We start from the raw sequence: 21,457 nt of genomic DNA, 5'->3' as shown, positions 1-21,457 counted from the left end.
CGCTTTTATACGAGGTCAGCAAATTACTCTTTCTTGGCAATGAGGTGCTGCTGAGGTATCACTCCGGCTATTCTCACTCATGAAATGAGAGAGGGGTATCCACCCATTGTCTATATAGAATAGCTAGATGCTGGCTTCTTATCAAAGAAGTCAGTGATTCATCTTTTGCTTCTACTGAAATATATATAAGAGTTACTGTATGCCTCTTACAATCTTCTTAGTATACTAAGTATTATATCTGTGATATTCTCACAATAACCCTGTAGTCTACAAGCTCACTATTCAAGTAAGATAGTCAAGCTCACTCATACAGCTTCTTAAAACAACTATTTCTATATAATACTGCTAACTAGTCATCACTTCAGTTCTGTCATATTACAATTTAAATCACTTGACCTGATTACATGTTTGAATCAGTTAAGCTCTAACAGACTGATATGACCTCATATATCTGTACTGAGACTGATCTAATCTCACTCTCTGAGAGAAACACTATATCATTCTCTAGAGTGCATACATCTCTACTTCAGCAGAAATCCGAGATTTCTGAACCTGCTGCATATTTTGATATGAGCTCTTCAACTGCTCTGCCACTGTCACAGCCTCTACACACCTACATCTATCATGAAGATAGAGAGATTAAGATTGAAGATTTATCAAGATATAAGAGAAACATCTTGTCTGAATTTCACAGCTTTATCTGTATTCTTGAACAGAAATTCTGTCTTAATCTAAGCCAGTATAATACTCACAAGATATGAGTAATATACACTGTCAATCTTCTTGAAGGCATCTCTGCAACTACTTGAGTCATCAAGAAGAGAGAGCTTAAGCATATCAATGCTGTCATGATTTGAGAAGAATTCAAGAACTTTCTACTGAATCAAATTAAAGATCACTGCAATCACAGCTTCACAGTGATACAGCAGTTCAACTTATTATATTAATGAGATGATGAGAATTCTTTCAATTTCAATACAAGATTTGAAGAATATTGAAAGAAATTGACTGATGATTTGAATCAATTAAAAACATAGCTTTATCTTATGAAGCTGACTTATAAGATGCAGATAATAATATTATAATATCAGAGTTTATTAATCAATTATATCAAGCTTGTCAACCTGACTTTCTGAATCTATTTGAATAATTAATTCTCTGAGAAAAAGGTCAACAAGACCTCTTCTAAGTAATTAATAACAGAATCTAAACAGTGTCATAACAGCTTCAGTGTAGAGAAAGTAAAGAAGAATTCTAAGTATTCTGATTCTTCACTCACTGTAAAGAAATGTTAAAAAAGATTTGACAAAGATCTCTGTTTCAACTGCAGAGCTGATAATCACTATATCAGTGATTATAAGAAGCTGAAGAAGAGAAGGAACTGAGAAGATATCTTCTCAAAGTTAACTCCTCTTCTGACAAATGTATCTGTAGAAGATAAAGAAGAGAAAGAAAAGAATTGATAATTCTCACATCTTCAAGTTCATGTTACAATCACAATGCATACCTTGAATGAGAAGATATCAGTGAGATGCCTACTTAACTTCAGAGTGAATATCAACTTCATATTCTATTCCTTTTCTTTAATAAAGAATTGAAAGAAGATAGATCTGTCAGATCATGTGAAATTTACAGATGAAATGAAATATCACTATTTTGACATAATTCAAGCAAAGTGTGTGATCACAGACTTAGAAGAAATCTTCAAGAAGAGCAGTCTGCTCCTTCACACAGTTAACATCATAGATGAGAATGTCATTCTAGATCTTCTGTAATTAAGAGAAAACAATTCTCTCATTGACTGAGTCACTCAGACATGACAGTATCATCTCACTAATAAAGAGACAGTGATAGAGAAATCTGAAGAGTTTCATTGAAAGAATCTTGAGAAAAAGATTGAGTTAATATACTGCATAGCAGGTGATTAGAACTTGAAAACAGATAGAGAAGTTATCACTCTTACTACAAGATTAGCAGTAGTATTCATCATTGAAGATGAATGTATACAATGTCTCTTTACAGATTTTAAGAATATCTTTTTGAAAAGAGAAGCAGTGAAGTTTCCTGATATCAAGATGTGATATAAGATTTGTCTTGAAGACAGTGCAACAGTGCTGTACAGGCCTCTTTACAACTTATCTGTAAAGAAGTTGAATGTTCTGCATAAATATCTTGAAGAAGCACAATTAAAGAACTGAATACATTTATCAAAGAGTTCAGCAGGAACATCTATACTCTTTATACTTAAGAAGAATAATAGACTACATCTATGCATAGACTACAGAGGCCTTAATAAGATGATAGTTAAGAATCACTATTTATTATCATTAATTGATAAGATGATTGATTGATTATCTGAAGCAAAGATGTTCTCAAAGATTGATATATAGAATGTCTATCATAGAATCAGAGTTAATGAAGATAATGTTTGGAAAACAGCTTTTCATACTAAGTATGATAATTTTGAATATCTTGTTTTGTCTTTTGATCTTTGTAACACTTCAGTCATCTTTCAGGCCTATATAAATGAGGCACTGCAGGGCCTTGTTAACATCTCCTGCATAGTATACCTGAATGACATTTTAATCTTCTCAAAATCAGAGAAAGAACATGATACTCATGTTCAAGAAGTGCTGAGTCACTTGAGACAGTATCAACTCTATATAAACACTGAAAAATGCTCATTCTACATGCAGAAGATTGATTTCTTAGATTATATTATTGAGATGAATGACATTTCAATGAACAGGAGTCAGATCTCTGTCATTGAGAACTGGCCAGTGCTGTGAATGTATCACAAGATGCAGGTATTTCTAGAATTTGCAAATTTCTACAGATAATTTATCTATGCATATTCACAGATTACTGTCTCTCTTACAGATCTGTTGAAGAGAAGTGTGAAAGACAGAAAAACAGAATTATTTATCCTCACTCAAGATGCTGCATAGGTGTTTGCAGAATTGAAACAAGCTTTCACAGATGTCATGATGCTGAATCATTTTAATCTCAACTTACTCAGTCAGTGTGAGACTGATGTATTCAGAAATGAAATCTGTGAAATCTTTTCACAGTTGATACTGAAGATCTTTCAACATTGAAAGAATCAGAGAATAATCACTTCTGAAGAAACAGATAATGAATTGTCTGTGAGAGAAGACTTTTTTACAGAGTCTATAAGACACTGTGAATAAAGATCAGTGATCTTCTTCTTCAAGAAGTTATCACTCATGCAGAGAAGGTATGATACTTATGATTAGAAGATGTTAGTAATTGTCAAATTCTTTAAGATCTAGTAACATTATCTTCAGAGTAGTAAGTACTCAGTGCAAGTTCTCACTGATTATACAAATCTGCATTACTTCTTGATAACAAAGAGCTTGACAGAATATCAAGCCAGATGAATGAAGCTGCTTTCAGAGTATGATTTCTATATCTGATATTATTCAGATCAGCTTAATCCTGTCAACACACTGTCTAGACAGTCTGATTATAATATTGTTAATATGAAGAAGAATTCTATAAAAGAACCTCTGTCATCACTGCAGAAGAAGCTGGCTACAGAGAGTTGAGATTCTCTAAAGCTCAGAAACAGTGCTGAAGAGGCAGCTGCATGACTCAGTATAGAAGATGAAAGAGAATTCAGGTCTCTGTGAAGAACTGATACTGAAGATCATGAGCTTCTCATGTCACATCTTATAATTATTGAATTAGCAAAGAATAAAACAGTCTACAATCTTTCAATCTGACTACTTTTAAAATTCATTGATAAGTTACAGAAGAGAAATGTCTCTACTGCAGCTCAAATTCAAAAGTTGAAGAAGAAAGAATTCAGTTTGAACTTGAAAGAGACAGACTCTGAGCAGGACAGTGTCACTAAGAAATTAAGTCACTGATAACTAGAAGAATGTGAACTTCTACTGCTGAATGATTCAGTCTTTATTTCTTATAGCAGGGCGGTGCATCAGAAGTTATTGAGAATTCATTATAATGATTCTTATACAGAACACTTCAGGTTAGAGAAGACTGAGAAGCTTCTAAAATATAAATATATTTAAGACAAGCTTCAGACAGATGTCAAAGAGTATATTGAAACTTACAATATCTGTCAAAGAATAAAGATTTCATAATATAAGCAATACAGTGAGTTGATGTCACTGTCTGTTTCAAAGAACTCATGACAGAATCTATTAATGAATTTCATAGTTGACCTGCTGAAGTTAACAAGAGTCAAAGAATATGACTCAATTTTGATTATTATTAACTGCTTCATGAAGATAATCAGATATATTTCTATTCATAAAAAGATTAAAGCCTCTGAATTGACTGACCTGTTTTTAGATATCATCATTTATAATCACAGTGCTTCAAAATCATTGATAACAGATTGAGAATCTCTGTTCATCAGTAAATACTGATCAGCTTTTTGCTATCATCTTATGATAAGATATCTTCTTAGTACTGCATTTCATCTGCAGATCAATAATCAGACTGAATGCTAGAATCAGACACTAGAACAGCATCTTTAAGCATTCTATTCATATTATCAGAATGATTGACTTAAACATCTTCTGATCATTAAATTCACATATAATAATGCAAAGAATACAATCTTAAAGATATCTTCTTTCTATACTTGTTATGAATATAATTCTTTATTATTCAGTGATGTCATGAACAACATTTCAAAGAGAGAAATAGACAGTCAGAATGTCAGACAGATACAGAGAATGAAGTATCTCTCAGTACTAGAAGTAAAAGTGAGATTGAAACTTTTGAACAAAATTCATGAGAAGATGATGAAAAGCATTCATCACACTTAGAAGTGATAGATAAAATACTATAATTGAAAACATCTTCTGATGAAGTTCTTAATAGAGAATTAAGTGCTACTTTCAGTAAAGAATATCAAGATAATGAGATTATATAAGAAGCTCAATGAGTGATGACTAGAATCTTTCCCAGTAACAAGAGTGATGAGTAAGCAGATATATAAGTTGAAATTACTCACAGAATTGAAATCAATTCATTCTGTTTTTCACATTTTCTATTTAAAGCTCTATAAGCAATGTCTTAAGACAGAGCTGTCTCAGCTGAATAATATCAAGATTGAGAGTGATACTAAATATCTTATAAAGAAAATATTGAATAAGTAAACACATTACAGCAAGCTTTAATATCTTATTAAATGAGAAGATTATTCATTATCAGAGAATTTATGAGAATTACTTAAGCATTTGAAAAATACTGAGGAAGAGATTGCAATCTATAAGACAGCTAGTAGAGATCATCTCATTACACATCAGAGATGTTAAACAAGAAATACTGCTTAAGACTTCTCATTTTTCTCAAAGAGTTTTTTAGAGATAATCTCACAGTAGTGAGCCAGTATCTTGTAGACTCTATAGCACTCTTCTTCTATTTTCTCTTAAAGAGTTTTTAGAAGTTTAATGAGACTATACAAGTATAACATTTCTGAAGCAGTTAAAAGAAAAGAGATATTTGAAACTAATAAAAAGATTAATATTATTAATCTGTGAACTGCTGCTATTCTAATGAGGCTACAGCTCACTGAAAAAGTAAAAAGAGAGATCAGAGTCTACTTATCAATAATCACATTCTTATCAAACTCATTCTTCACTGTTGAAGTCTCTGACACTGATATCTTTATCTGCTGAGAAGTTAGCACTGCAGCACTGCAGAGAAGCATGCTACAGAAGAGTATAAGAGATACTGAAAGTATTAACTTATCAACTTATAAAGTATCTCAGTCATCTATTTCAACTGAAGTGAGATTCTCTTCAATCAGTGATTAATCTCTACAGTGCTTTCAACAGCAGTATCAGCTGATCTCTTCTTAAGATCAGTCATTCTGAGATGTTTTTTCATCTCAGAGACTCACACTTTCATCTTCTTTTACAGATGAGTAAGAGAAATCTCCTCAGTCTTGACAGAATCTATCAATACTTGAAGCTCTGAGATTCTCACTCTATACTGCTTAAGTATCTAGGCTTCTTATCAGAGCTGACACAACATCTTTCTGTGAGATAATACTTACAGAGAGACAGAAGTTATTGTTACAGATACAACAGAAATAACAGAAGTGATAGAAGAAGCAGATGTATAAAATCCCCCTCTTCTTCAGCTGCTTAGTGCAGTGCAGACAGGTGACAGTGTCAGTCAGAGACTGTATCAGAGCCTTCTCACAGAGAGAAGATGAAGAAACTGCAGAACTCTGCAGACTCAACTCAGCAGTATTCTGAGCAGAGCTCAGACATGCCACAGAAGAGGAACTATGAATTGAGCTTCTCAAAGTCACTATTCTCAGAACCAAGCTCTCCCCGGAGTCCTCTCTGAATGACCACATGGGGTCATACATCATCATGTTGATTGAGGAGGGCGGCATCGCAACAGCAGCAGGGGGGGCAGAGGACAAACTGAATGCAGACACATCAGCCGGCAGAAGGGATAACACCTCACTGCAGGGCACAGCAACTTCCACTGTGACTGCAAGAGAAGCAGAAGAAGATGTGACAATGAGAGCAGTGCTCTCACAGCTCATTGACATCACTGCCTTCAATCTGGCTTTCTTAACAGTCACAGAGGCTGCCGCTGCACCACAAAGATGTTTACTCACTAGAAAATGTCAGAATAAGCCCTCTACTGTTCTTCAAGAATAATACTCTTATACACTCACTATTGCAGATGAGAGAGAGGAAAGAAAAATGTATCACAGAGAGAGAGAATCTTTTTGAAAAAAATTCTATCACTACTATTAGCTTTATCTCTAAAATACACTACTTTTGCAGGGAATTTCATATATAGAACAGAATATATTGAAAGATCTGCAAGTCACTTATTAACTATATTTTTCATATTTTAAATTGATATATAAGAAACTCACTTATCACATGTTTAATTTAAATAAAGATGAGAAAAGAAAGATCTACACAGTTAGCAGAAGAACTCATCTATTTCTTTATATCACACACAGCACATATGCTGTCAATTGATTAACAACTGTTGCTATACAATAAAGATAATTCCTAATTCAGTAATCTTGAGAGTATAGAAACTATACTCTTAAAGAAGAGAGTATTGTCACACTTCTGACTGCACTAAGACCTTATTATGATTTCACACAACTTATCACTTTCATGCAGATGATTTCATCTCATTCAAACTGATTTTCAATCACTCTATGATATTATTCAGATGTATCATAGAAAGATCTAATTAATGAATATGAGAACCTCACTTTTATACAAGGTCAGCAGATTACTCTTTCTTGATAATAAGATGCTGCTGAGATATCACTTCAGCTATTCTCACTCATGAAATAAGAGAAGAGTATTCACTTATTATCTATATAGAATAGCTAGATACTGACTTCTCATCAAAGAAGTCAGCAATTCATCTTTTACTTCTACTGAAATATATATGAGAGTTACTGCGTGCCTCATATAATCTTCTTAGTATACTAAGTATCATATCTGTGATATTCTTGCAATAACCCTGTAGCCTATGAGCTCACTATTCAAGCAAGATAGTCAAGCTCACTTATACAGCTTCTCAAAACAACTACCTCTACATGACGCCGCTGACTAGTCACCGCTTCAGTTCCGCCACGTTACAGCAAGATTATTCTCTGAAGTGTAAGAAAACTCTTACTCTTACAGATAATATTAAATATCAGTTATCAGATAATCTTATGTATCAGAGATTCTTCACTCAGCAGATTTCTTTCAGTCTTCAGATTACATAATTACTAATATATTATATAGAAGCTTCTATATCAGCTAACACTTTTACAGTCATCTCTCAATTCTTATTCAAGTGCTCTCTATACATTAACATTTCAGATCTTAAGATATTCAGATGAGTATTTACTTCATTCTCATCTACATCTCATTTAGAAGTCTGCTTTCTCTTGATATTTGTAGAATTCAGAGAATCATCTAACACAGATATCTCTTTCACTTTGAAGACTTTTCATAGAATATCAGTAAGTGTCTCTAAGCTCACTGATTCTGCTAGTTTTTTGACTCTCTTGCTTCTCTTAACTGTGTATGTTATATACAATTCTTTGTATCATGATTTTGATATTCACAGTTGAAGCAAGCTTGATACTCATAATATCAAGATTTTCACTTAGAGAATCTCTTTTTCAGAGAATTCAGTGCTTTAGTAATAGCATTCAAATCTAGATTCATCACATTCAGATGTATGACTTGTATTATAGAAGTGTGATTATCTGTTCTTTACTGAGATATTCTTAATTACAGTATTTTCTGTTGTAATTGACTTACTTGTTTCTGTATAATGAGAATATTATATACTTCTTTCACTGTGTCTGATTATGAGATTAAGTATTTTCATTTCACTCTCAACTCAGGTGTAAAATCATGAATGAAGATCTGTAAACAGAAATATGTTAAAAGCTCTTCATTTAATATGAGATAGTGTAAGTTGAAGTGTGTGAAGTATAATATAAGATTACTCACTTATTTACATTTTATAAAGTGTTTATAATACTTATCTTATATATTCACTTTATCAAAGTTGTGCAAGATTCATTTGAAAAACTCATTTCATATTTATAAAAATGAATATTATTCTGAGTCTGTGAGATTTATCTTTGCATCAGTTATTTATAATAACTTCACTTTTTCACATAGAAATATAGCAGATCTTAAGACTTGTTGAAATTTCATTAACTGTCTGTCTGTGAGTTCATATTCAATTTAATAATATAATTGTATCTGACTAGACTGACCGCCGGGATCATGAATTTCATGTTTGATTTCATTTGATCTGATTCCATACATTTCTTAGCATGAATTCCGCTGAGACTAGTTATTAAAAAAACATGCAAAGTGACTATATATCAGATTTTAAAATGAGATCATGACTTGAAAAAAATGAGAAAGTGATCTCATTTGGTTTCATTTAGTCTCATTCTTAGCATAAAGTTACTATTTTTAGACATTTTAAGGTTTTTTTTAGACTATTTTTAATTTTTTAAAAAGTAATGCTTTTTGATAACACTCAAATGAGATTTAAAGTCATTTAAAGCAATAAAAATAATTTATATTGAGAAGTGGAAATTATAATCTTATTTAGAAAATGTGATAAGAGTAGACAGTAAGTTTCACTGAGACTGTATAAGACTACTATCTCATGTTAAAACTGTGTAATGATATCAGTTGAATTAATAATAAGACTCTCAAAAAATCTGGTTCTGATCTCAGACATAATCACACGGTCAGTCTATATCTGACTTAGCTAGCTGATTACAGCATTATTTTTTCAATTGTTATTAAAGCTTAATGACTTCAGCAGATCTTCTGACTTAATGAATTTTATATTCAGATTCTCATTCTATGTAGTGATCTCTGATGATGTGTATACTTCTGAAGAGATTGTAAATGATTATGATAAAATCTTCAGATTCAGTATAATTATCTATCTGTGTAAACATTTGATCTCTCACTACAGGTCTAAGACCTGATTTTCTCTATTCTTATTAATAGTAGTAATTGCATCAGTGAAGCTCTTCATAGTGAATACTTAATTTACAGTGAATGCTAATTGTTGTTTAACTTCTGCCTCAGTCTGTTACTGTGTATACAAGATCTCAATCTTATTTAGAATTCTTGTATATGTACAGTGCTTCAATTTCAGTTCAGTAGTCTCAGTTATTTTTCTTACTACTTTAAGTAAACTCTCTGAGAGATTCTACATATCTTTCAGTTCAGGTAGCAGAGAGAAGTGTTATTTATATTAACTAGAGAATATATTTATTTCAGTGATTTCTCATTAATTGTATAATATCTATTGTTATATCATTATATTATTATATTATTATATGATTATATTATTATATAATTTCTGATTTCTGTTTTCTATTATCATTATGCAACTTCAGTGATAATTATCTCTCTTTTATTCTTCTGAGTAGAGAGTGATCTTCTTTGAATCTGATTCACTGCTTACATTCTCTTTCTCACATCTCATCTATTTGTAGACTGACCGCTGAGATCATGAATTTCACATTTAATCACATTTAATCTGGTCTCATACATTTCTTGATGTGAATCTCACTAAGACTAGTCATTAAAAAAACATGCAAAGTAATCATATATAAGATCTTAAAATGAAATCATGACTTGAAAAAAATGAGAAAGTGGTTTCATTTGATCTCATTTAGTCTCATTTTTAGTATAAAGTTACTATTTTTAGACATTTTAAGGTTTTTTTTAGACTATTTTTAATTTTTAAAAAAGTAATGCTTTTTGATAATACTTAAATGAGATTTAAAGTCATTTAAAAGTATTAAAAATAATTTAAATTGAGAAGTGAAAATCATGATCTTATTTGAAAAATGTGATAAGAGTAGACAGTAAGTCTCACTGAGACAGTATAAGACTACTATTAAATGTTAAAATCATGTAATGAGATTGGTTGAATTGATAATAGAACTATTAAAAAATCTGATTCTAGTCTCAGACACAGTCACACAGTCAGTCTATCTATTTGTATATATAGTATTTATCTGAGTGTGAAGTTTTTCTTTAATAAGCAGAGTAGTATTAATCAGATGCTCTTCTACTCACTGCTTTTTTATATATTATCTTTTAAGATGTCTTAGAATCACACTGAGATAATAACTATGAATTGTTTTGTAGATAGAATTATCACACTCTGAAGAGTCTGTACTTCTTACTGGTTTTTAAACATGCTATTAGATGTGATTCAAAGATTACTTAAGTCAGTGTATAATTACAGATGTACACTGACTTCTTATATACAGTATATTAAATTAATTGATGGCTGCTATAATCTCTTTACAATTGTAAGTAAGTTCAGAAGCAGCTGTGTTATTATTCAGTAGTTATATATTCTTTTAAATTATAATACTTTCTCTTTTTTCTTCTTTTCTAATGTTTTTCACTTTATTATATAAGATCTATAAATATTATACTGATCTATTTAGTGTAGACCTCTTACAGATACTATAATTACTAATTCTAAGCTTTTAAAGTACTCTGTAGATTTTGAATAAGTAAGCTCTGTTTAATTGCAAATTGAATAAATATAATTGATGTATGTATATGATAATATAATCAATCATCTAACACTTATTTTCACTTAACACTTGTCTTTGTAAATCAATTACAATCAACTTTAAATGTTAATATCTCAATAAATATTCATTATTTTAATTGTATAATTTGGAATTTATAAATATCAAGACTTATAGTATAATATAATTTAAAATTATTATAATATAGTTAAAATTAATTATAATATATATTTAATTAGAAAATACAATACAGTATAATAAAATATATATTATATATTATTAAAAATTATAATTCTTATATAAATATATTATAATTTAATAAATATTAAATTATTTTATATAAGAATTCTATATTTTAATTTTTAAGAATTTTTTTATTTTTGTATTATAATTTTTTTTTATAAATTACAAGTAAAATATTGAAAACTCTTGAAATTTTAAATTTTGAAAAATAATTTATTAAATATAAATATATTTAAATAATTTAATATAATAATTTATTGAAATTACAATTTTAAAGTATAAATAATATACAGTTATTACAAAAATAGTATTTTAAAATATAAGATTTTATATAAAAATTTAACTAAATCAATAATAAATAAGAATTTCAAGATAAAATTTTATATTTTATTAAAAATATACATAATCTATAAGATATTTAATTTTTATATGAAAATAATTTATATTTATAAATATATTTACAAATATAGCCTGTGTATTTTATTTTAAAATAGTATTTTAAAAAGCTTAATAAATTAATAATTATATGTTATTTTCTCATTGAAATTTAATATAATATAATATATATCTATGAATTATTGTTTTGTTTTTTAGAGTAGTTTTAAATAAATATTCAGTGAGATATGAATATTTGAAGTTGATTGTAATTGATTTACAAAGGCGAGTGTTAGGTGGAAACGAGCGTTAGGTGGTTGATTATGTCACTATAGGCTGCCGTAATAATGAATAAGTGGGGTTAGTTGTGGAACCTAACCGATCCCTCCAAATAGGTCAATGAAGTGACCTCTGCTCCTCATCAAGCTTCTTGTCGCGCCATCTGACGGCGAACAACCTCTAGAACTACAATAGTCGCCAACTGAAATCCCATGGATGACTTGTCGGGGCTCAGCTGGAATCTCTCCGCGGGGTCCGAAGCGAGGAGACCAGCCCCGGTTGGGTCTACGTCGGCAGCTGCATTCTCTGATTTAAGGCCGACGCCTCCTACGTCTGGACGATCGACTCCCGTAACTGTTGGACCTTCGGTGCGCTCGAAACCACCCTCAAAAACAGCCACCCCGGTCAACGATAGCTTTGCGAACCTAGTTACATTTAGTTCTTCCAACTCCGGCAAATCGCTTTCTCTGCTCGAACAACAGAAGCAATTGGCAGAACAGAGAGCAAGGCAGGAAGCGCAGAGAAGGGCCAATATCGAGGCCCAATATGGAGGGAGCAATGCACAATTCTGGGACAATTTCGAAAAGCCACACGCTTCAACATCCCCCGCAGGACAAACATCATCTGAGCCACAGCACCCTTCAACCGACGAAGATGACCTGTTGGCAGCCTTCGATGCATCGGTACCAGTTGATGCATCGACGAACTTCCCTATACCTGATAGCAACAGATCGACTAATAACAATGCGGCAAGTTCGCAGCTCCCCTCGAATTATGGGCAAGCTGAGGATCAGGGTTTAGGGAGTACCGACGATGGTGATGATCCATTCGGTTTGCATGACCTCAAGCCTAAGGCTACACTGCAAAGCCCCCCGTCTCCAGCCGATAATGATGACATTCTAGGCTCCCTTGGAAAACCGGTGTCTGAATTTATACGGAAACCAGAAGACGAAATTATGCTAGCGAAAGCGCCAAGCACGGGTCCTTCACTAGCGGTTTCCGCGGCAAACAAATATATTGCTGAATTGGTCGACATGGGATTTCCCGCGGACAAGGCTCAAAAGGCTCTTGCTACCACGGAGTCTGGAACAGATGTTCAGGCTGCCGTTGGCTGGCTGCTGAACCAGGCTCAGGAGGAGGCGAAACAAAAGGCGAACGGGAAAATCAGAGAATTGAGGAAAGATCAATACGAATATGAGAGCCTCGCCCGCAGTTCTCGTCGCAGACCCGCCCAACGCCGAGACAACGGTGTCCCGGCTTGGATGCAGACAGAGCGGTCTCGCTCCTCAAGCAATCGTGCAGATAGCCGAAGCCCTACCACGGTAGAAAAGGATGCGGCAGCGTTGGCAGCTGAATTCGGCAATAACCTTTTCAAATCGGCCAATTCCCTTTGGAAAAGCGGCACGAAGAAAGTGCAGCAAGCTGTTCAGGAGTTTAATGGCCCATCTGACGTAAATCAACCGCGCTGGATGCGGGAGTCCCCAACTACCTCGGAAACAACACATTCTGGAGTGCGAGGCAGTAAACCTCCAAAACAAGGTAATTTCACAGATGAAGTGATTCTGCTGGAATCAGGTGCAAGGCCTAGCAAACCTTCCAGGCGAAGGGAGGAGCCCTTGCCCATGTCCAAATCAGATATCCTCCGAAGCCATTCACCACATGCTGCTGTGCAGAGGGATATGCGACCGCGTATAACAGAAGACCCTCGAACTCGTCTCACTCGTCTGAACGCTGAGGAGCAAGCCGCTCAAGCATACATTAGCCCGGCAAGGAGACGGAGAGGAGTTGCAATACCGCCCGCTTCGGAATCTCAGCCTGACTTGCTTGAAGCACATTGCACGGTGCGCCAACCTCCACGTCCCGCAACAACATCACCCCATCCCCAAGCACGTCAATCTCAGACGCCCAACCCGCTGCCGGTCCGTCCAAAAGGACCTCCACGCGAAATTCCTCAGGTTTCATCTTCAGCTCTTGCGTCCTCACATATTCATCTCCAGAGAGGTTCAGAAGCCTTTAAGCGTGGTGATTATGTATCTGCCCATACGGCATATTCGAATGCGCTTTCACAGCTTCCGGAGAAGCACCCCATCACCATAATCCTCCTATGTAATCGTGCGGTCACCGGGCTTAAAATTGGCGAATCAAAATCAGCAATCAGCGACGCAGATGCAGCCATCGCAATCATTGGTCCTTCAAGAGGCGAGTCAGAAAAGATCGACTTAGGGAACGGGGAGCCAAGCAAAGACATGAAAGAATTTTTTGGTAAGGCGTTGATGGGGAAAGCCGAAGCGCTAGAGCAACTTGAACGATGGCCTGAAGCTGCCAAGATCTGGCGAGACGCAGTTGAAGCAGGCCACGGAGGTAGCATTAGCATCCAAGGACGAAATAGGTGTGAGAAGGCGGCGGGTATCAGCCAGCCAACACCCCGTACCTCAACGACGGTGACTACTAGCCGTCCGGCACAGCTCAAAAAACCGGCTACTCCTGCAGCTAGGTCCACAGGACAGCATGCCAAGCCAGCCGAGGCGGTCTCCCGCCTCCGTGCTGCAAATGAGGCGGCAGACAGAGCTGATAACGAGAAATTTGCCCTCTCTGATTCTGTAGAGGCTCGCATAAACGCATGGAAGGGAGGGAAGCAAGACAATCTCCGCGCTCTTTTGGCAAGCTTGGATACCGTTTTGTGGCCGGAAGCTGCGTGGAAGAAGATTAGCATGGCTGAGTTGATTCTACCCAACAAGGTTAAAATCCAGTATATGAAAGGGATTGCCAAGGTGCATCCGGATAAGGTACGTCAGTGCATGCTAAACTCCACTACCCCCAGTTCCCTCATTTTTTATTTTCTACTTGGAAGGTCATAGATATTTCGGATTTGGCCATTACTGACTCTGTGTTTTTACTTTTGCGCTCGGTAGATCCCTGTTAACGCAACCACCGAGCAGAAAATGATTGCTGGTGCTGTTTTCAGTACATTAAATGAAGCGTGGGATAAATTCAAGAACGAAAATGGGCTATAAAAGCTGATACTAGAATCTTGTTCTGTTTCACACTGATGGGCATCTTGATCCCTTGCCATGGACATGCTCTCTACACTTTACGACGTGGCTCCTACATTACTTTTTGTATGCGCGTGCACCAACATACTTTTCGGTGCCTCCTTGCCCTTATACATTCTTCCCCCCCCCCCCGCCCCCCCCGCGGGGGGGCCCGGCCACTATTTCACCATATTATACCATAACTTAATACCTTTTTATTTCAAGCCAGCTTGCTTGTAAATAGAGCCTCGAGCGCTTTGCATTTTTTTTGCCACGAGAATAACGAGAACAAATTAGGGATTTCTAAATTTTGGGTTATGATTTCTGGATGATGTTTTATGAAAAAAGACACCAATATTTCTTTTTCGGTAGCAGGATAGATGTTCATACATATTGTGGGTATTCGCCGTCTCGTAATATTAAATGCCTACTTATGCAAATAATTGTGCGGCGAGTGAAAATTCTCAGATATGGTTACCAGTTAATCTGACGTATGTTATGGAGCCCTGGTAATCACTAGTACATATATTTCACCGAGGACATTAAATCATTCCTCCTCCGCTTTCTTTGCCATCTTTTTCTCAGCCCTAGCTTCCCGTTTCACCTACTTCTTGCGCTTCGGTGCCCCTAGCGCCCCATCAGCAGCGCGGGACTTCGCAACACTCGGCCACTTCTCCCGGCATCGATTCTCTTCTTCTTCCGACCATGCGACGGGTAAAATGGCAAAGACAAGATACGAAGTGTGAGTCTTGAGATCGGGCTCGCTGCGATGTATGATATTCCCTTGTTTGTAGGTTGGCAACGGAGGTTGTTCAGACGAGGTTGTTTGCGTCGACGTTAATGATATTGATGATACGTCAGGCTTGCCGGTACCATCCGGGTCGGCAATTTTGGTATCCTCCTTGACACTCTGGCCATAGCCATCGTCACCACTGTAGTTCTTGTTTTTTGTTTCGTTTTTGGAAGTGGATGCAGGTCCGCTTTCGGCCTCGCTCTGTGCCTGGCTGGCATGGAAAGCTGTCCCACGTTCCTTAATGGCTCGAAGTTTGATTACCGATTCTTCTACGTTTCGAGGACCGGGAATGGTACCTCGACCCCCTTCACCTTCAACCCCGTGTCGCTCTCTCCGCACCTCAATGTTCCGATGGGATATTTCAACCATCGATATCGATATCCAGTCAAGTTGCCGCAGCACGCTAATGGTCCGCTGGACTTGTTCCAGACATGGTGAGAATGTGCAAATATATACAGGTGACGATGGGTCAAGGGGGGATGGAGATCCATCAGCTGGTTCTCGAACAAGGTGTTTCAGCGCAAGCCATGGAGCCGGGAGGTCCAGGAAGACCGCGTTGGCTTTGGGTGATTCGCCTTTGAACGGCTCCCCTAACAAAAACCCCTCATTGTAGACGTCCCTGTGGTTCACGTGGACAATACCTTCCAGTCCATGATCACGAATCTCTTCACGAATTTTCACCGCCCGTTGCACATGGAACTCAAAGCTACACACTTTTCCGAGATGTTTGTTGCTCGCGGGTTTTGTTTCTGAAAGATATCCGTTAAACACCGCCCGCGCAGCCGCATGGGTGAATGATCCACTTCCTGCACCTGCTTCAATCAGGGTGCTTCCAGGTCTAGCGCGTATTCGGTGTAATATGTAGCTGTAATCGGGGGTATATACTACTTGCGTTCGGTGGGGGAGGGAGGCAGTCCAAGCTTCGGGTGTGGGAGGGAGAAGGTGAATAAAACCGCTAGATGCAGCGACAGCAGCTTTGGGTACCGTTAGTTTCGCATCATCATCATCAACATTGGCCTCAGAAATATCCATTTCATCTGCTTTCCGCTTTAAGGTGGGAGGCTGCCTCTTGGGTAATTTACGTCCCCGCGAGCCTGTGTCGACCTTGGATGCAACAATCTGCGAGCCCCAAGGCTGTCCGATCAATGTGCTGTGTGGAAACGAGCCAAAGCGCGTATTGGTCACTTTCCCTTCGTCATAACCAAGGTTTTCGTCATCGTGAGTCTTGAGCACCGTGGGCATCAGCAGATTTCGCCGCAAATGGAGCATGGCCAAAGAATCTGCCCTGGCCGTGGAGCCTGGAGTAAGGAATGGCGACGGCATGGCGAGGTGAACACCTGTGAAGTAGAGAAGACAATATCCTAAACGATTTCCAAAAATATATGTACCTATAGGAAAAAGGAAGACCCAGTTCAAGCTAGTAGTTATCTTCGTATCGCATTATGCTGGCTGGATTTGGCCAAATAGGGTTTAGGGCAAGAACTTCTCCTTCCAACTCCCCGCATCGCAGAAGAACCATGCAGGAAACATCCGCAGCCTGACGCCTCTGCCCCCCCTCGTCCACCCCTCGTCCACCCCTCGTCTCCCTTCTCTTTTTACATCCTCTTCTCTTCCTCTTGTTCTCCCATGTCTGTCTCTCATTTATGAGGCCCTTCTTCCGCGCCGGTTGCTTATCCAGCCACTTTGACTTAGACAAAACGCGCCCTGCCCTTTTCCGCCCCTGCAGCAGCTCCATCCCAGTCACAACCATGTCGACAGCTCGCCAGCAACCGCCGTGGAACCAGCCTAAGCCGCATCCTGAATCCGCTTCACGTCTGCCTCCCTTGAAGATTTACAATTCTCTTACCAGATCGAAAGTCCCATTCGTTCCTCTTGACCCCAGTGGCCGAACGGTTACTTGGTATGCATGCGGTCCGACCGTCTACGACGATGCGCATCTAGGCCATGCCAGAAACTATGTCAGCAATGATATTCTACGGCGAATAATGCGCGATTATTTCAAGTTCGATGTCAAGTTTATTATGAATATCACGGATGTGGATGATAAGGTGTGTGTCTGGAAAGAGACTTTACTGATCAAGCGCAGGGCTGATACAAGTGCCAGATTATTTCAAGAGGCCGACAACAGCATTTCTTTACCGAATTCGTATATTCCCACCCTACGGTTGATGATAAAGTTATTGAGATAGCTCTCTCGGCGTATTCCGCTTATCTGGAGAAGAAGCTTCCACTGCTCGAGGCTGGACTAGCTCCGGAGCGCTATCAGGACGAGGTGGAGAAGGTATACGCTACCATCTTGAATGGTGGAGCTCTTGATGGCAATGGAAAGCCTGGAGACGACGAAGCAAAATTGAAAATGCACATAAAAACCGCGTCTTCTGCCGCGAATGCGCTCGCAAAAGTATCATCCGCGGAGGAGAGTATCTTGAGTGAATCATTCTACAACGATGTCAAGGATGTGCTACTAGAATATCTTGATTCAGTTCATGGATCTTCGATACGCGGGGAGGACCGTTTGATCTTCACAAAATTAGCGAAGAAGTATGAGACGCGTTTCATGCAGGATGTCCGGGATTTAAATGTCCTAGACCCTGACGCCATTACCCGAGTGACGGAGTATATGCCGGAGATCGTGAGCTTTGTCGAGAGGATTATCGATCATAAATTCGGCTATGTCACTTCTGATGGGTCTGTTTATTTTGACATTACGGCTTTTGAGGCTTCAGGGAATAGTTATGCTAGATTGGAGCCCTGGAATCGGAATGATACGAAACTTCAGGCGGAGGGAGAAGGCGCCTTAACAAAAAAGACAACAGAAAAACGTTCTGCTGCAGATTTCGCTCTTTGGAAGGCCTCTAAAGCGGGTGAACCTAGCTGGCCGAGCCCCTGGGGTGATGGCCGCCCTGGCTGGCATATTGAATGCTCAGCCATGGCATCGGCCAAGCTTGGGAAGCAGATGGATATCCATTCCGGTGGAATTGATCTGGCATTTCCACATCACGACAATGAGCTGGCTCAAAGTGAAGCTTACTGGCATGAAACATGCGCTGACCACCACTGGGTGAACTACTTCCTGCACATGGGACACCTTTCTATTCAGGGGTCGAAGATGTCGAAATCACTCAAGAACTTCACTACTATCCGGGAGGCTCTTGATAAAGGTGACTGGACCCCTAGAAGCCTTCGCATTGTTTTCCTATTAGGTGGATGGAAGGATGGAATCGAAATCACAGAGGATCTCGTGAAGGCTGGAAATGCCTGGGAAGAGAAAACCAACAACTTTTTCATCAAAGCTAAAGATGCAGTGGCACAACAAGACGTTACGCCAGGCTCAAAAGAAAACACTTTCGCCGTCGCGCTTAAGTCCGCACAGGATGCTGTTCATCAGAGCTTGTGTGATTCGTTTAATACTGCCGGTGCGATGTATGCGATATCGGAACTTATATCCAAATACAACATCGCTGATAAATCCACGTTAGCAATCAAGGATGTACAGGAAGCTGCAACCTGGGTAACATCAATGGTCAACATTTTCGGTCTCAACGGTAGCGCATCACCGACCACAAGTGAAATTGGCTGGTCGGGCATTGATATTCCAGATGCTGCAAAACCATATCTCTACCCTCTGTCTACAATGCGGGATTCTCTTCGAGAAGTTGCCAGAGCCAAAGACGGAATATCAGAGGAGACCATAAAGGGTATTGTTGAGAAAGGAACTGCAGCAATCCAACAACCATCTGAGGTGCCTGAGGTAGAAGCGGGGGTATACAAAAATCTCCTCTCGGATTTCTGCGCAAAAGTCTCCTCCCTCGAGCAGACGAGCTCCATTTCGAAGGAAATCCTTACCCTTTGCGACCGCGTCCGTGACATAGACCTATTTGATCTCGGAGTCTACCTCGAAGACCGCGATAACCAGCCCGCCCTAGTTCGCCCTCTCACCAGGGAATTGATCCAAGCGCGTGAAGAGAAAGCTGCTCGGGCACACCAAAAGCAGATAGAGAAAGAAAATAAAGAAAAGGAGACACTAAAGAGAGCTGAGAAGGGTAAAACCAGTCACCTCGAGTTATTCCGGACCAGTGAGTTTAGTGCTTGGGACGAGGACGGGTTGCCCACTAGAGACGCAGCTGGGGAAGAAATCACAAAGAGCAGAAGCAAAAAATTGAGGAAGGATTGGGAAAGACAGAAAAAGGCACATGAAGCATGGTTAGCTATCAATAAAGCGAATGTTTCTTAGATAGAAAATGTCATCAGTTTTAGTTTTCAGGATTTCGTCGGCTTAGCATTAAACTATTTTGGGGGCTTTTGAATTCTATCTTTCACTTTCTCGAAGTTATGCAAGATTTATTTGAAAAACTCATTTTTATAGAATAGTTGAAGGTTGTATTGATAGATCTATCTACAAGAACATAATATAGTGGTGGGTCACATGATCTAGTGGGATCACTAACTGCAATGACTGTAACAGCCAACGCCCCTTCTTAAGATAACAAGAATCACATACAAAAACACTCAAATCATCAAGATAGTCTGTCAAAATCAAATACAAATGTAAAATTAAACATTTTTAACTTTTATATCTATAAGATCTAGCAAAATCATAAATTATATAAATATTATAATATCTAGAGATTTAGTGAGTTTATCTGTTATTATCTAAGTAGTGAAAATGTATTCTAAATTAATGACTATCTGATTCAACTGTCAATATAAAAAATGAAAATATATATCAATATACTTACTTCAGACTGTAATAACTGTTATCTTTATAAGATTTATAATACTCTTATTATCAGTGAGAATCTATATCAGAGATGTAGTAATAAAGTTAAGCTTAATTATAAGATTCTGAATTCATGTTACTTCACAGATCATCTCACTAAGAGTTATATATTTAGTCTTATTAAAACTTAGAGATACATAAGATTACTTTACTAAATATCATGAAATTAGACTATCTACAAGCTTTAGTATTATTATTATTATTATTATTATTCTTTCATTATACTTATATGCAAGTGAAGCTTATGATGAGTCCTTGTATGATGTTAAATACAGATTAAGTATTGATTATACAGAAGGAAATACAGATGTTGAGACCACACCAAGATAACAAGAACATAGGAAAATACAAAGAAGTGATAATTAGATACATGCAATAATAACTTCTCAGCTCAGAAATATAGAGTGATTCATTAAAGTGATTTGTACATCTCTGTATTTATTAGAAACCTGAAGTGCTTGAGTTCTGGATTTAATGTATCCCCTGCGGGTCTCAAACTCACGCGCCTTGGTTTCTCACGCCAAGGTGCTACCAGGTGGCTGCATTAATCATTCGGCCACCGGGGCCCATCTGCAAGCTTAAAAACATAGCCAGATGTTAATTTTCTATCATCATTTAAGAGGCCGGCTCAATCAGAATCTGAGTAGTCAAAGAATAGATAGAAATCATCAAAGAAATCAGAAAGAATGAAAGAATCAGTAGAAACAGACTTCTCATACAGATAGACTGACCGGCAGGATCATGAATTTCACATTTGATCTCATTTGATCTGATCTCATACATTTCTTGGCGTGAGTCTCACCAGGATCAAGCCTTAAAAAAATCTGAAAATAGACCATTTCTGAGAGAAATGATGTGAAAAATAACCAGAT

The 21,457-nt window shown here is 37.4% G+C and overlaps 4 protein-coding genes across 4 annotated transcripts; 3 read left to right on the top strand and 1 right to left on the bottom strand.

The window, feature by feature from the left end:
- Positions 1-6,362: 6,362 nt before the first annotated feature.
- BDCG_04282 (uncharacterized protein) lies at positions 6,363-6,677 on the top strand (the record flags this gene model as incomplete). Its single annotated transcript, XM_045419940.1, has 1 exon — positions 6,363-6,677. The coding sequence occupies one exon, from the start codon at positions 6,363-6,365 to the stop codon at positions 6,675-6,677; it is 315 nt and encodes a 104-aa protein (XP_045276139.1).
- Positions 6,678-12,099: 5,422 nt separating this feature from the next.
- BDCG_04281 (UBA/TS-N domain-containing protein) lies at positions 12,100-16,840 on the top strand. Its single transcript, XM_045419939.1, has 2 exons — positions 12,100-14,766; positions 14,893-16,840. The coding sequence occupies exons 1-2, from the start codon at positions 12,193-12,195 to the stop codon at positions 14,992-14,994; spliced, it is 2,676 nt and encodes an 891-aa protein (XP_045276138.1). The 5' UTR covers positions 12,100-12,192; the 3' UTR covers positions 14,995-16,840.
- BDCG_04280 (tRNA (adenine-N(1)-)-methyltransferase catalytic subunit trm61) lies at positions 15,152-17,257 on the bottom strand. The gene has a single exon (XM_045419938.1). The coding sequence runs from the start codon at positions 17,126-17,128 to the stop codon at positions 15,617-15,619; it is 1,512 nt and encodes a 503-aa protein (XP_045276137.1). The 5' UTR covers positions 17,129-17,257; the 3' UTR covers positions 15,152-15,616.
- On the top strand, positions 16,854-20,338 carry BDCG_04279 (cysteinyl-tRNA synthetase). The gene is made up of 2 exons (XM_045419937.1): positions 16,854-17,853; positions 17,910-20,338. The coding sequence occupies exons 1-2, from the start codon at positions 17,449-17,451 to the stop codon at positions 20,037-20,039; spliced, it is 2,535 nt and encodes an 844-aa protein (XP_045276136.1). The 5' UTR covers positions 16,854-17,448; the 3' UTR covers positions 20,040-20,338.
- The last annotated feature ends 1,119 nt before the right edge of the window (positions 20,339-21,457 follow it).

The sequence above is a fragment of the Blastomyces dermatitidis genome (assembly GCF_000003525.1).
Source record: "Blastomyces dermatitidis ER-3 genomic scaffold supercont1.4, whole genome shotgun sequence".
Taxonomy (NCBI): Eukaryota; Fungi; Ascomycota; class Eurotiomycetes; order Onygenales; family Ajellomycetaceae; genus Blastomyces; species Blastomyces dermatitidis.
This window is presented reverse-complemented; position numbering and strand designations above follow the sequence as displayed.